The sequence below is a fragment of the Theobroma umbraticum genome, unplaced genomic scaffold (genome assembly GCF_002168275.2).
Source record: "Theobroma umbraticum cultivar Fairchild unplaced genomic scaffold, ASM216827v3 scaffold_95.0, whole genome shotgun sequence".
Classification (NCBI taxonomy): Eukaryota; Viridiplantae; Streptophyta; class Magnoliopsida; order Malvales; family Malvaceae; genus Theobroma; species Theobroma umbraticum.
Window position 1 is genome coordinate 5674692 of NW_018397257.1, and position 13483 is coordinate 5688174.

Here is a 13483-nt window from a genome sequence, read left to right on the forward strand (position 1 = left end):
TTTGATCTTACCTTCCTCAGCAACACATCTAGTGATAAGATCATTGATACTCCAAGTCTCATCTTGTGAGTTGCAGATAATCACTATGTATCCAAATTTTGAAAAAAAAGGTGTTCCAAGGCTTGATGAACAATACAAGCATTGGGAATAATAATATCAAAGGCTTTTAATGTAGTTAATGGATAATCTTAATGATGTATTCCCTAACTCCTCCTATCCCATTATATTTCATGGAATACAATCCTTTCATAAGAGTACTAATATCAGTACTTAACAACACCTTATATCTTTGGGTTACTACAGATAAAAATATTCTTGCATTAATTGTATCAAAAAGTCCACTTAACAGGTGTTCAGTAATTGACCTCTTAATAACAAGCAAACATAACTTATTAGATTTCTCCTATGCCTCAAAGGATTTCTTGTGTTCCTTAGAACTCTTAGCAGTAGGCTCTACAGGTCTACCCATATTCATTGCCATGTTTATATTTGCCATTTGAATGCTAAACTCTATATCTCTTTTCCAATCCTTAAAGTTTGACCTAGTCAAAATCTCAATGGTGGCCATATTATTATTAACAAAAAGGTAATTGAAAATTTACACGATACAACTTGATTAGAATAAATAAAGTAATCAAAATACTCTAAAACCATAAATGAGTATATCCACAAAGTCCAAGCACATCATCATGTAAACACCTGTGGGTTAAATGCATGACATGTAATTAGTAACCTTCCCACATAAAAGCGGTCATGAGACTATAACATAACTTTGTAACTTACCACCTTTAGGCAAATAAACTACTAGAGTCAGCCAATCCTCACACACATGCTTTTATATGCTACCTTCTAATTTTAATATAAAAACACCATCTGTGGGCAAATGAATATACACTAAAACTAAAGATATCTTTAAAACATATGAAAACGATAATCCCACATCACAACCAATTGACCATTGTGGTTACCACGAATCAACTAGCGTAAATGAAACATCTCCTGTAACAAGATATTGCTTTTTGTTGCCCATAACTTCATGGTTGCCTTGTTGCATCTTGGTCTTCTCTTTACTGCGAACTCATGAAACCTTCCCATTAGGTAGCTATGCCTATGGCCTATGTGGATCAGCTACCCAAAGGGGACCTCAATAATAATGTCATACCAAGGCACAAATCAATCTGTAAAATTATTAACACAAAACAAAACTTTGATAACCATTTTACAAAAATTATTAGGCTGAATACAGCCATTCTCCTTTAAATACTCTGAAAATGACTATAACATAGAACAATTCCTTAGAAAGGTTGAAAGAACTCTTTAAGACAAAATGAATGGAAAATTAAAGCAATAGAAAAGACAAGTACGCAAGAGAAGGTAGAAACAGGAAACCTAGGAGCTGAAAGAAATCCACAGTAACAAGTTATTTTCTCAAGTCATTACCAACAAATTCTCCTTTAGCATCCCAAGGGCGAGTTTCAAAGAACTTCCCAATGATGCTTCGCCTCTCATTTATAGTCCCATCCTCACTCCGGTACTCAGGGAAGTAATCAAGGAATGTTTTGCTTCCTAGCTCATCAATGCCACTAAAAAGGAAGTTTCTCAATAAATCCTAAGGATTAAGTGTCAAATGTTAGTAAGGAACTATAAGGGCAAATTGGCACAGAATCATTAAATTCAATGATTCATAAAATATACCTTGGCAAGCTTCTCACCAATTAACCTTTTTAGAACTCCATGACCGGGATCCTGCTTTCATATGAACCAAAAACATCAACAAAATAAAACAATAGCACCTTCAAACATTTAAGATTAAATATCATCTAAGAAAATAAACCAGTCAACTCACACTCTCTTCTTGATCCTTTATCCAATGATATTGAATCATAAGTGTCAATAGTCAGGAAATATTATCTGATATAAAGTGCCGCTCATCTAACCATTACTTTTTGCACATGGCAAGAATATGGACTTATCTTCATGGTTTACTTAATTATTATTCAGATGTAACCATACTTAAGTTTTAGGCTTAACAGCTGACCATGCAACTTCCAACGCAAGAAAATATTCATGATAAGGTTTTGTATGCCACCTGTTTATCAGGGACACAACACTGTCCTGGGATATCCATGAAAAAAATAAGCTTTGATCTTGGTCTGATGCAAGCAATGAATACATGTAGAAGTCTACAATATGTTATTCCTAGAAATCAATTCCAAGCCCATTAGCACTTTACCTGTGGACCCAATTCAATTGTACCCACAGGCTAAGTCTCATTCTACCCTGAAATTTGAAATAACTAGAATGAAAATTCCCAAGAATTGAACATAGGATTGTTTGGCTACCTATAGTACCACGTTAAAGAAAAGAGTATAGCAAAAGCTTTAGTTGATTAAAAATGAGTCAATGACATATTTCCATCCTCAATATGGATACACCAGACAGATAAATATGGTATGGTCCAATAAGTTATAACGCAAGCTTTTCTATAATTTAAAAAGTAGGAAATTTCGGCAACTGAAACCAAGGACAATGCTGAGTTGATTAAAGAAGCAAGAGTGACATGCATTTAGTTACTTCTTTACATAATATCATGGGGATGACAAACAATTCTAGGTAGATAGTTTTATCTGCTCTTTCTATATTCAAAAACTTAAAAAATCCATTTGCAACTATAATCAATTATTTATCTTCGTTGAACTGCAATGAAAAAATCAACTCCAAAGGCCCTATCTGAAGCTAGCAGACATAATAGGCTCATAAAAACAAAAAGACCGTAAGGGAAAGGCAAAACATGGAATAATCACCTTTTCTGCTCTCCATGTTAGATATCTATGCTGTGCTTCACGATTGCACCTAATTTGAGATGGATCAGTATCCTCCACTGCTTGCTCCATTAGCTCCATCCATGTCTAATAGAGCATCATGAAGTAGGAAAATTAAGCACAGTTTCCAAGAGACAACCAATAATGCCAATTATCATTCCCAATTTACATCCGGCAATGACAACATTTTCCAGAAGAATACATCTACCTTGTAGTATTCCATGAATGCAGAATATAGAACTTCATGTTTGGATTTGCTTGAAGAAAACTTGGTCCATATCACTATTGGTGAGAAAAACTTTATAGATTCACTTGTAAGCTTTCCTCCCCAAGGTAAAAGCTGCATGAAATCTGTGTTCAGTTACCATCACATAAATTTTAGAGACGATCAGTAAACTGATTAAAACAATTATCAAAATAGGGATTTACATAATGTGCCGGTTCCAAACATCTCATTTACCTCAGTACACTTGAGACCTAAAGGCATTAAGCTGTCATAGTACCTTTCCTTGTAGCCTCTTCGACTACTGACATCATGCAAAGGGTTCAGGTCCCTATAAATGATCAATCAAGGATAAGTTCCAAAGCTGTGAGTTCTCCTTTCAGTCCAACAAAGCAAATTTCTTTAGGCCTCCATGAATTATTTTTCAAACATTTGATGTCAACCATGAGCAGAATCATTAGACATACAAATTTTGCATAGAGTCTCGGAAATATAATACTAATATACACAACAAAACAGAAAAAGCTATACTTAGTGCGAATTAATCTTGTATCATAAGGATGTCAATCTAGCTCTTTATCTTGTCACCTCTTTCTCTCTTTTTAAGACAGAAGGAGGCAGATGGCTGCTCAAAGTATCAGAAATACCCAAAGAAGTAATAAAACGCAGACATATGCAATTGTGGTTTCACCGGTAATTTGCAACATTTTGCATGTCTAGAAACTGTTTCTACTTCCACTATGGCCCTTCGGTGTGTCTCATTAGGGCTCACATGGTATAACTCTAGAGCTAAACAAATTTAAGAAGTTAATTCACATTCTATTCAAACTGACTTCATCACTCTTTGATTTGCCATGTGTGTCGTTAGAATGTCAAGTGATGAGGAGCACTGACCCAAGAACAAGTGCAGATATGGAAGCCAACACAAGAAATTTTTTAGCCACCTTGGGCAATGCAACAAAAAATCTCATTCCACAACACTAGATATGTCAGCTACAAAAGAATGACAAGGAAAGAGACATGAGTACTGGGCACTTAGGTGAAATAGTCTCCTTATCATGTATCTGCTTTAAATTTATTCCTATTTTGAAAAGACAAAAGCAAATAAACAAATTGCTATAATAAGTTTTATTTTGAATTCATCAAAATAAATGATTCCTTGTAGGCTTAAGAAACATACAAAAATCTTAAAATACTTAATGAAATTCAATTAATGTATTTATCAAGTATTTAAAGTCAAACTAAATAGGAAAAACGATTCATGAATGAAAAAGCTTCAAATTAAGAGGATTTTTTAATATAACAGCCACAATGATCAATCCCATGGGTTAGAGGATCATTCCCCTAGAAGCAAAAAGAACCCCAGCCAAAGCTACAAGGATTGATCCCAAGAGTTAAGGGATCAGTCCATTTTGGACAGAAGCTAAAAGATCCCTTGCTGCTTCCTAGGGATCGATCCCCCACTCATAGATTTCTAAATTTCAAGCGCAGGATTGATCCCATGAAAAAGGGGATCAATGCCAAAGGTATGCATTGGTAGTAATGAAAGTAGAATTTCGGCAAAGCAACAACTCTTTTTATATTCAACGCTAAGCATTGGCTCCAATGAGATTTGCACGCATAAATACACCATCTTTGGTCATCTATGTAGAAGAGTAAGATAAGAAACAAGAAACACGTGGAGAGCAAGCTTTCATTTTTTCCAAGTTTTTCAAAGCCTCAAGTGATCTTAAATCCATTTGAGTTTTCATTTCTACTCTTTATGATCATCTTCAATATTGTCTCCTTGTAAACTTGTACTCACTAAGCAATATCCACTTCTTAGAGGTCTTCTTCCTTGCATGTTTTCTCAAACACTCAAATCTCTAAAGGTTCTAGCTAAGCTTTAAAAGATAAGAAAGTTATACCTTAGCCTTTAAAAAGCATTGTCCAGAGGTTCTAACTAAGCCTTGAAAGATAGAGAGGTTATACCTAAACCTTTCAAAAGGTATTTGTATTGATTGAAATTAATAGTGGATTTAACTCCTTAGCAAGCTAAAGGAGATAACGAAAAATCCAAAAGGAAGGGTCGAACCTCTATAAATCAAGTTTGCAATTCTCTCTACACTTCCATCTTTATCTTTATTGCATCTACTTTCAATTAAAAAATTATTGAATTGTTAACTATCTTAATATTTGGTATATTCTTTTGAAAGTTTATTTTGTATGGAAGATTTTTAGAAATCCAACTCACTTCCTCTTGGATTATTCATTCTAATTAAGCTAACAATTGGTAATAGAGCTTGGATTCTATTTTGTAGATCTAGCAACCTAGAGTGATTCTATGGCTCAAATGAATATGTTCAAAGAGATTCCATCAACATACCTCCAATGCTTGACAATTTTAACTTTACTTAATGGAAGGCAAGATTGAAAGTGTTTATAATGGCACAAGACATGCAACTATGGAAAGTTATAGTTGCAGGCTTTGACGCTCTTCCAGAATCCAAATTGTAAAGAATGGATTGAGAAACACAAAGAGCTTATGCAAGTTAACGAAAGCGCCGTGAATGTAATTTATAAGGCATTAGACTTCAACAACTTCAACCTGATCTCAAAGTTCTCCGTTGCCAAAGATATACAGGAAAAGTTAGAAGAATTGTATGGATAACAAAAAAGGAAGAGGAAATGGAAGAAAAGCTTTGTGAAAGTGAATGTTCAACAAGTAACACAAGACAAATAAAGATGAGGAATCATGTAAAAGTCAATCCTCAAAGCAAATCAAATCATGCCTCATGGCTCTTGAAGAACCCAAGGCAAATTTTTCACCTTGAGAACCTAATTCATATTCATTTGGAGAATTACAAGAAGCTTTTGAAGAATTTGCAATTAAATATGAAAAATGAATTTGAAATTTAAGAATATGATTTCGAAGTTCAGTGTTGAAAATGAATTTTTGAAGAAAACAAAAATTTATTTAGAAAGACAAATGAGAAATTGAAAATGGATTTTGAAGCATGGAAAAAGAAAAATGAGATTTTTGAAAAGAAATATGAAGAATTAATAAATGAAAATAAGAGCATTTCAAGAACAACCTATGTGCCAAAATGAGCTATAGCAATCATTGTAATTTTTCTTGCTCATTCTTCAATCACTTGTCTTAATAGAAGACGTGCTCCTTTTAAGATTAGACAAGTATGGGTTCCTCAATGGACAAGAGATATGGTCACTAACCCTCAATGACTCAAAGCAATTTGGGTACCAAGAACCAAGTGATAAATGTCTCTTGTAGGTGCGTTAGAGCAAGGAGAAACAAATATTTTCTTGAAGATTGGATGCTTTCTAAACACATAAAATGGAGAATCGGCAATCTCTATGCCAAAAGCTATTCGTTCATTTGAATGAAAAATTTGGTTACCCATTACTATTTGAACATTAGGTGCATAAATTTTTATTGATAACTCTCCTTTGAGATTTACTGATATATCTTGATTATGCAAAGTTCATTTATTGTGATACATGTTATAAGTTGCATAATCTTGAAGGAGGTATGAACCTAAAATTGAGTATCCACTTGTTCTAGACCTTGAATGCTTGATAATCTTCGTTAAATATATCCTCATGCTTAGTGAAATTGATTTTTGTACTTATTTTCTTGAGACCTATTTATATTTCTATTTAAGGGAGAATGAACATAAGCACATCCTTGCACTTAAATGCTTGATATTATGGTATATGTTTGACATGCTTGGTGCAATTGAGTTTTGTGCTTAACATTTGATTGAATTGTATTTATGCACAAACTTGGTGTGACCATAAAAAGCTTAATAATTTTGAGATTTCAAGATTTACACTTTGAAAATCATTTTTGCAAAATAAAGCCTTAAAATTTGACACTTTGTTTCAGCAATTTTTCAAAGAGAAAATACTTTTTAAAATCTTGAGTTCAATTATTTAAACTTGTTCAAACAAAGAAACTTGATTAACTTGAAATGATTTTAATTCTTTAAGTGCTAAAATGCAAGGTTTCAAGGCTTTTTCGAGCTTACAATACAAATCCTACTTTTAAACAAATATGGGCATGAATTTGAACAATTTAATGTTGTTAATTCAAACTTTTCTAAATGGTTTAAAGAGCTTAAAATGCATTCCCAATATATTTGCCCATTCTTGCAACCTTTCCAAGGAAATATGAAGTTCCAAGAGTTTTTTTTTTTTTTTGGAAAAGCAAAGTTCCAAGAGTTATTATTTTTATTTCCTTGGTTATAAGGTCAAATGACCACTTGAACAACTTTCTTTTATCATCTGAAACTTGTTGAAATAGTTCAAGGCGGTTAAAAATGAGCTTGACAATTTTTGACTATTTTACAAGGCGTTCCCAAGCAATAATAGGGTTTACCACACTAAAAACTCAAAACCTTGAGTGTATTAAGCTTTAAATGGTTTATACTATTTAGTTTTCCACATTTAAACTTGTTTGAGTGAATTTGGTGCTACAATTATGGTTTTGATGAACTTTATGCTCTTAATTGATATGTGGAACAATTTGACTTGGCCAAGGCCTAATGTCCTTGCTTGAAAAAAAATTCACTCATGTTGAACATGTTGAAAGTACCTTGAATGACTTAAACAAGTTTGTTGTGTACAGAAATTCTTATGAACTTGTTTTTGTACCTTTTAAGTGAATGATACCATGCTTTGATGCTACAAGGGTATTTATGGCTTTTTTTGTTGCATATTCTTGAGTTTGCACCCTTGAAAGCTTGAAATATGGATTTGTTGGTTATGCTTGCTTGTACCTTAGTTGCTTAACATTATTTGAAATGTTTCAAATGCATAAATCTTGTCTAAACCATTAATCACTCTTGAATACAAAAAAGGCATAGTTGGGATATTTGAAAAAACAATGCCAAAATGGTTCAAAAATTGTTTTTGACCCAAACTTTTGATTCCCACAAGTTAAGAGTGGTTTTTTAACAAGTTTGAAACTTCAAATTTGGTTAAAATTCAAAAATCCCAAATTTGGCAGTAAAAAACCAGCAATTTTTAACTGATATTTGTACACTAGCTCAAAGGATCAATCTCCTCCTTTCCATAAGCAAAATCTGGAAAGTTTTCAAAGAAGGATCAATCCTATTATTAAAGGGATCGATCCCCTCTATTCAATGAGTTTTCTGGAGGAATGAATTCCATGGTGACAAGCCTATACAAACACCTTTCGACTTTTGTGTTATTCATTTTAATTGAGCAAACATCATGTTCCACAAATAATGAAAGTAAATAAAGAAAACTTACAGCACGACTATGTTTGTATTGGCAGCAGTGAAGAAGTTGCCACAGAATATGGGTAGATCAAATTCTTGTTTTGGAAAGGCAGCAAAATCCAATACCTACCCAAGAGAAGGACCAAACAGAGTTCGTATCAAGAAAAGCACAAACCATAGTATATACAAAACAATGGACAAACTGCATGGCTTTTACTAATGCAATAATCACTTGAACTAACTAAGCTGAAAACAAAGACCTCAATAGCCAAGACATAGAAAGAGCATCTCTCTCTGCTTTTTAAAAACCCTACATCCACTTGTTCTGTAGTAATTTCTTCTTCTACCTTTCTATACTGTACCTCAACCAGTTTTTGGGACAAATTTCTCATGAAACTAGAGGGCGACATGATAATTCTATTTTATAGAATTATTTTGTCTAATTTTGTTATTAAATATTAGCTAAGTCCTTAATTTTTAATTAGAATTTAGTTATTTTTAGTTTTTTTATAATTATTTTCATTAAGTTATTTTAATTTTATATTTATTGACTTTAATTTGGCTATTATTTATTAGTTTTTATGCTTTGGTAGGATTTAAGGAAATAGGACTTAACTTTAGAAAGTAAGGTGTTTGAAGGATCTAGAATTCTGCTTCCATATGTTTTAGTATTTTGACCATAACTCGCACTACAGATTAGGATGGTGCAAATGCAAACCAAATCAAAGTGAGTTCGGTTTTTTTGGTTCGATTAGTTTAGTCTTCGGATAATTCCGTTAGGATAGTTCGGTTATTAGAATTAATTTGGTTCAGTTTTGATTAAGGATTTTCCTAACTGAACTAATCGAACTTGAGTAAGGGTATTTTGGGGATTTTGCAGGGGAAATAAATCCTAAACCTAATCTCTTCAGCTATTCCTCTGTCTACCATCTCCAGCCTCTTCTCTTCCTCTTCTCTCCTCTTTAGTTCATCACTTAGGTTCCTCTTGGCTCTTGCTTGCTGCTGTCCTCCACCCTTCCCACTTCAAGTAAGTTTTTTCATTTTTTTTGGTTCTCATTTCAGCTCCATTTGTTCTATGTTCAAGGGTGGGTTGAAATTTTGGTTGAAATTTTGAACATGAGTAAGTTTTTTTTGGTTAAAATTTTGGTTATTGCTTATTCAAGGTGGGTAGGTTTTTTTGGTTCATGGAAATATCACAGAAAAGAAAGTTAGTGATATGTAATACACCAGCTGGGTTGAGAATGCATGAAAGGAAGAATCAGTAGGCTTTGTTTGAACCTAGCTCAATACCCTATAAAATGCTCTGATTTTATTCTGCTTTTATATTGCTTTGTTTGTAAGTCTTAAAAGAACATAGTAAGATGTTTCTTTCTCCTCCTTGTTTGGACTTTCAACTGGCCAATCAGTGAAGGAGAGATGAGAAAAATGTTGCACAAACTGAAGCTTTATAAAGGGTATTTCAGCAGGAACTAAGCCCTTGGAGTTGGGACAATAAGGACAAAACTTTTTGTGATTCCTTGAGTCATTCTTAGGACAAATTGCGAAGGAAAGAGCTTTTCAAGAGGAATAAATTACATGCAGTGCTTCAGGTTTTGGGTATTGACCAAATAGCTGTAAAGTATTTCTTCAAACCAAGTCTATGTTGTCTAACTTTACTTGAGCTCATTGTAAAGTAGCTTTAGCTCCAAAATTCAGTGTAGATTCAATCAATCAGCCATAAATAAGGGCTTGCTTTAGGTGTTAGAAAAGTGTTTCCTCTGTGGCTTCACATTTTTTATTAACAAAGATTCATGACTACCAAGCATTCTCAAAGGCCATAGACATCAAGAGACATTTAGGGAGGAAGTAATCTTTGAAGATTATTTGCATTCAAAACTATTGGTTGTTTTTATCCATTATTGAAGACTGTTAATGATTTGCTATTATTTGTAGAAAAGTATTTCTTGTTTTTTTTATCCATTGTAGAATAATTTTAATGATTTGTTGTTATTTGCTCAAGACTATTTTTTGTTGTTTTTATTTATGTTTTTAATTACTTCTTGTTGTTTGTATCAGTATCTATCTTATTTATTATAATTTTTTATTATCATTTTTAATATCTTTGTAGTATTGACATATAAAAAAAATCAGCATAAATATACAAACAACAAAAAATAAAAAATTTCCTAAGTTTGATTTTCGGAAACCGAGCCGAACTGATTGAATTAGTACAGTTTCGATTAGTTCAGTTATTTGTAAAATTCAATTTGATTTTAGTTATTTTTAAATATGAGCTCGGTTAGTTCGGCTATTAGATATCCAAAACCGCACTATCCAAAATAACTGTTTGCACACCCGATGTCGAAATGATGAGATTATTGTGCCATTGGAAAGCTAAAAGACAAAGCTACAACTATCATAAATATCACTTTGCCCAATTCTTCCTCAAAGATAAAAAAAATCACGTCCAAGGATGACAACGTGTAATACTGCGAGAATGAAAATTGTAAAGATGATATTTGATATTTAGGCCTCATTATACTTTTAAGCCCAAAAGTTAGAGTTAGTAGGTTAACTTAGGGAATTTTAAATTAAGATTGTTAGTATAAATAGGATGTTTTAGGAGAAATCAAAGAGAGAACCCATAAAGATTTAAGAAACTGAAAGTTGAGACAAAAACTCGAAAAACAAGGCTGTAAATAATTGTTTTGTTTTCTTCCTTAGCTTTTATTTTTCTTGTTACTCTCAATGGTTGAAATTTATATATTGTTATTTGTTTTTGCAATTATGAGTAGAAATTTATATATTGTTGTTTATCTTTGTAATTACAAGTAACTAATTTTATTTTTCTAGGATTGCAATTAAACCCACATGTAATCTAAATTTTTAAATCTCTTTCTTGCTTATCTTTAATGGGATTTAAATTATTTATTCCAATTTATTCGTAATGCTTTTTAATTGATTGGTCACCAATTAAATTGATTTAGGAACCTAAACAAACTTGAAAAATGGAGTTTAGTGTAGACTAAAATTGGAATAGCATATAATCATATTAATTGATTTGTGTATAAGATAAGGATATACATATATGTCATACGTAGCTAGAATTAAAACCTAAACTTAATGTGTCTATTTTTATTTCAATTCACATAGGATATAGTGTCTTGATTAAAATAGATACTTTTATAAGACGAGTCAATAAATCTTTATAAATAATTGAGAACTCTAGGTTAGCAATTCAACCCATTGAAATAAGTTAAGTAATAAAGGTAAGATTTAAATGAAGTGTGAGGGACATTGTAATTCTAGACTTGTTTGATTTGATTTTTACTTTGATTTTCTTTTTAGTTTAAATTTTGATTAATTAGTTTTTGTTAATTGATTTAGTTATTTGATTTTGATTGTTTGGATGAGATTAAATTGTTCTAATTTTAATACTTAGTAAAATTTTAAATTAATTCTTTATAGTAAAATTTTAAATTAATTCTTTATAGGATAGATACTCTGCTTATACTTGCGTAGGAAGAATTTTAACTAACAAGTTTTTGACACCGTCACCAGGGAAAGAACACAAGTCGCCCGCGTGACTGGCGGGAATACTTACACACTAATATAGTGTCCACAGTAATGTACCAAATTATGCCTTCAAACTTTAAATCTAGCTTTTAGTAACTCTTAGTTAACAATTCAACTGCGACATTTCTATAGACTCCCACATCAACAATAAAACAAAATAAAGCATGGCAAGACCAAGTAAATTAAAAAACAAAAAAAAAAAGACAATAAGGCTTTAACCAAGAGAAGAAGATGCATTAGATATTTGGATTAGAGCCAGATCACAGCTTCTAATGAGCTATAAGCCATATAAAGAACTTACTACAATTTTCATGAGTATAATGTCAACAAAGCAATATGAGAAAGCACAGATAATGACAAGTTCTAACAAGTACAAATAGTTAAAGAAGAAAACTCTGAAGTCTTTCAAGTAGTAAAACCCAAGACTAACTTGATGATTTTCTAATTTAAGAACTCAAAACATTAAAGGTAACAAATTAGAAGATCATACCTGCATACCTTCACCCTCAATGCTTAAACTTCGAAGTAGTCTTATTCTAGGAGCCTCAAATGATAGCATTTCAAGCCTTGTTTTGTCATCCAATGCAATCATAGAACTATATCTTTCCTAAAGGGGAAAAAAATTATATTGCACTTACAGCAGGAAAATCAACATTAAATCATGAATTCATATCACACCAAAATTTTTACACATCAGTATGTCAATTGTTTCAATGTTCATCACGGCATCAACCAAAACAACAAAAACAATAATGGTAGTGGCAGCAAGAAATGATGGATTAGCCCAAAATCCTTCTTTGTCTAGTCTGGCACCGACACCTAATAACCCTTTGTTACCCATGAGAAACCGCTAAAAGTTGAACTTGACAAGCTCTATTGCTGGATTTGGGCTAATCAAATGATAAGCTCTACTGCCAATAACTGCACCATGCTTCAAACAAAGACCCAAAAGAAGTGTGCGGCCCCCCCCCCAATTTTCATCAATGAAGAGGCATGGTGGATTGCAAGTAGCAACATTCTTGACGCTCCTTATGGGATTTCAGTAGATCCTAAAATATTTCTGCTGTTCAAAATGAACTGATATTACAGAATGGTAAATAAACAAAGAACATTCCTAAAAACATTATCTTGGTCCAATTTGCACGAAAATAAATGGCCAGTCTAAACTAAAATAATTAATTTATAATTTTTTTCCATATGGAAAAGATCAATCATTTACATGAATAAATTAACTATAAGATAATAATTTTTGTGTCTATTCAGTTTTTACTTTTGATTTTTTTCTTTCTATTCATTTTTTGCAAAAAGCAAATAGCAAAAGCATCAACCAACTTGAGCCTAAGAGTTTCTTTCAACTAAAAAGAGTAACAATTTGTGAAGATATTGCCAAAAATTATGCCCCATAAACTAGTCGACCTCAGAATTTTCCATAATCAAACCATCAAAATAGACACAAACATTGTTCTTTAATTATTTTTTACGTGAAATTTACCTCAACCTAGAAATAGATAAAAGTAACACTAGGATTCATAGACACAGTAGCGGTAACTCTAATCTAAAAATCTCAGAGATCTAAACAAAAAGCTCAAAACCATAATAGAAAAGAACCAGGATACATGGGGAAAAAATATTACAAACAA

At 32.2% G+C, this 13483-nt stretch overlaps 1 protein-coding gene across 3 annotated transcripts; it reads right to left on the reverse strand.

Moving 5' to 3' along the window:
• Positions 1 to 627: 627 nt before the first annotated feature.
• On the reverse strand, positions 628 to 12789 carry HY2 (phytochromobilin:ferredoxin oxidoreductase, chloroplast / phytochromobilin synthase (HY2)). Of its 3 annotated transcripts, XM_021423285.2 has the most exons (8): positions 12334 to 12789; positions 8320 to 8414; positions 3283 to 3376; positions 3031 to 3162; positions 2805 to 2909; positions 1696 to 1746; positions 1441 to 1609; positions 631 to 1178 (listed from the first exon to the last, which is right to left on the reverse strand). In XM_021423285.2, exons 1-8 carry the CDS (start codon positions 12433 to 12435, stop codon positions 1174 to 1176), a joined length of 753 nt encoding a protein of 250 aa, XP_021278960.1. In that variant the 5' UTR covers positions 12436 to 12789; the 3' UTR covers positions 631 to 1173. The 3 variants fall into 3 exon arrangements, with proteins under 3 accessions (XP_021278961.1, XP_021278960.1, XP_089639084.1); XM_021423286.2 differs by having other exon boundaries at positions 628 to 1609; XM_089782958.1 differs by lacking the exons at positions 631 to 1178; positions 1441 to 1609; positions 1696 to 1746 and adding an exon at positions 1753 to 2726 and having other exon boundaries at positions 2773 to 2909.
• Between the last annotated feature and the right edge of the window lie 694 nt (positions 12790 to 13483).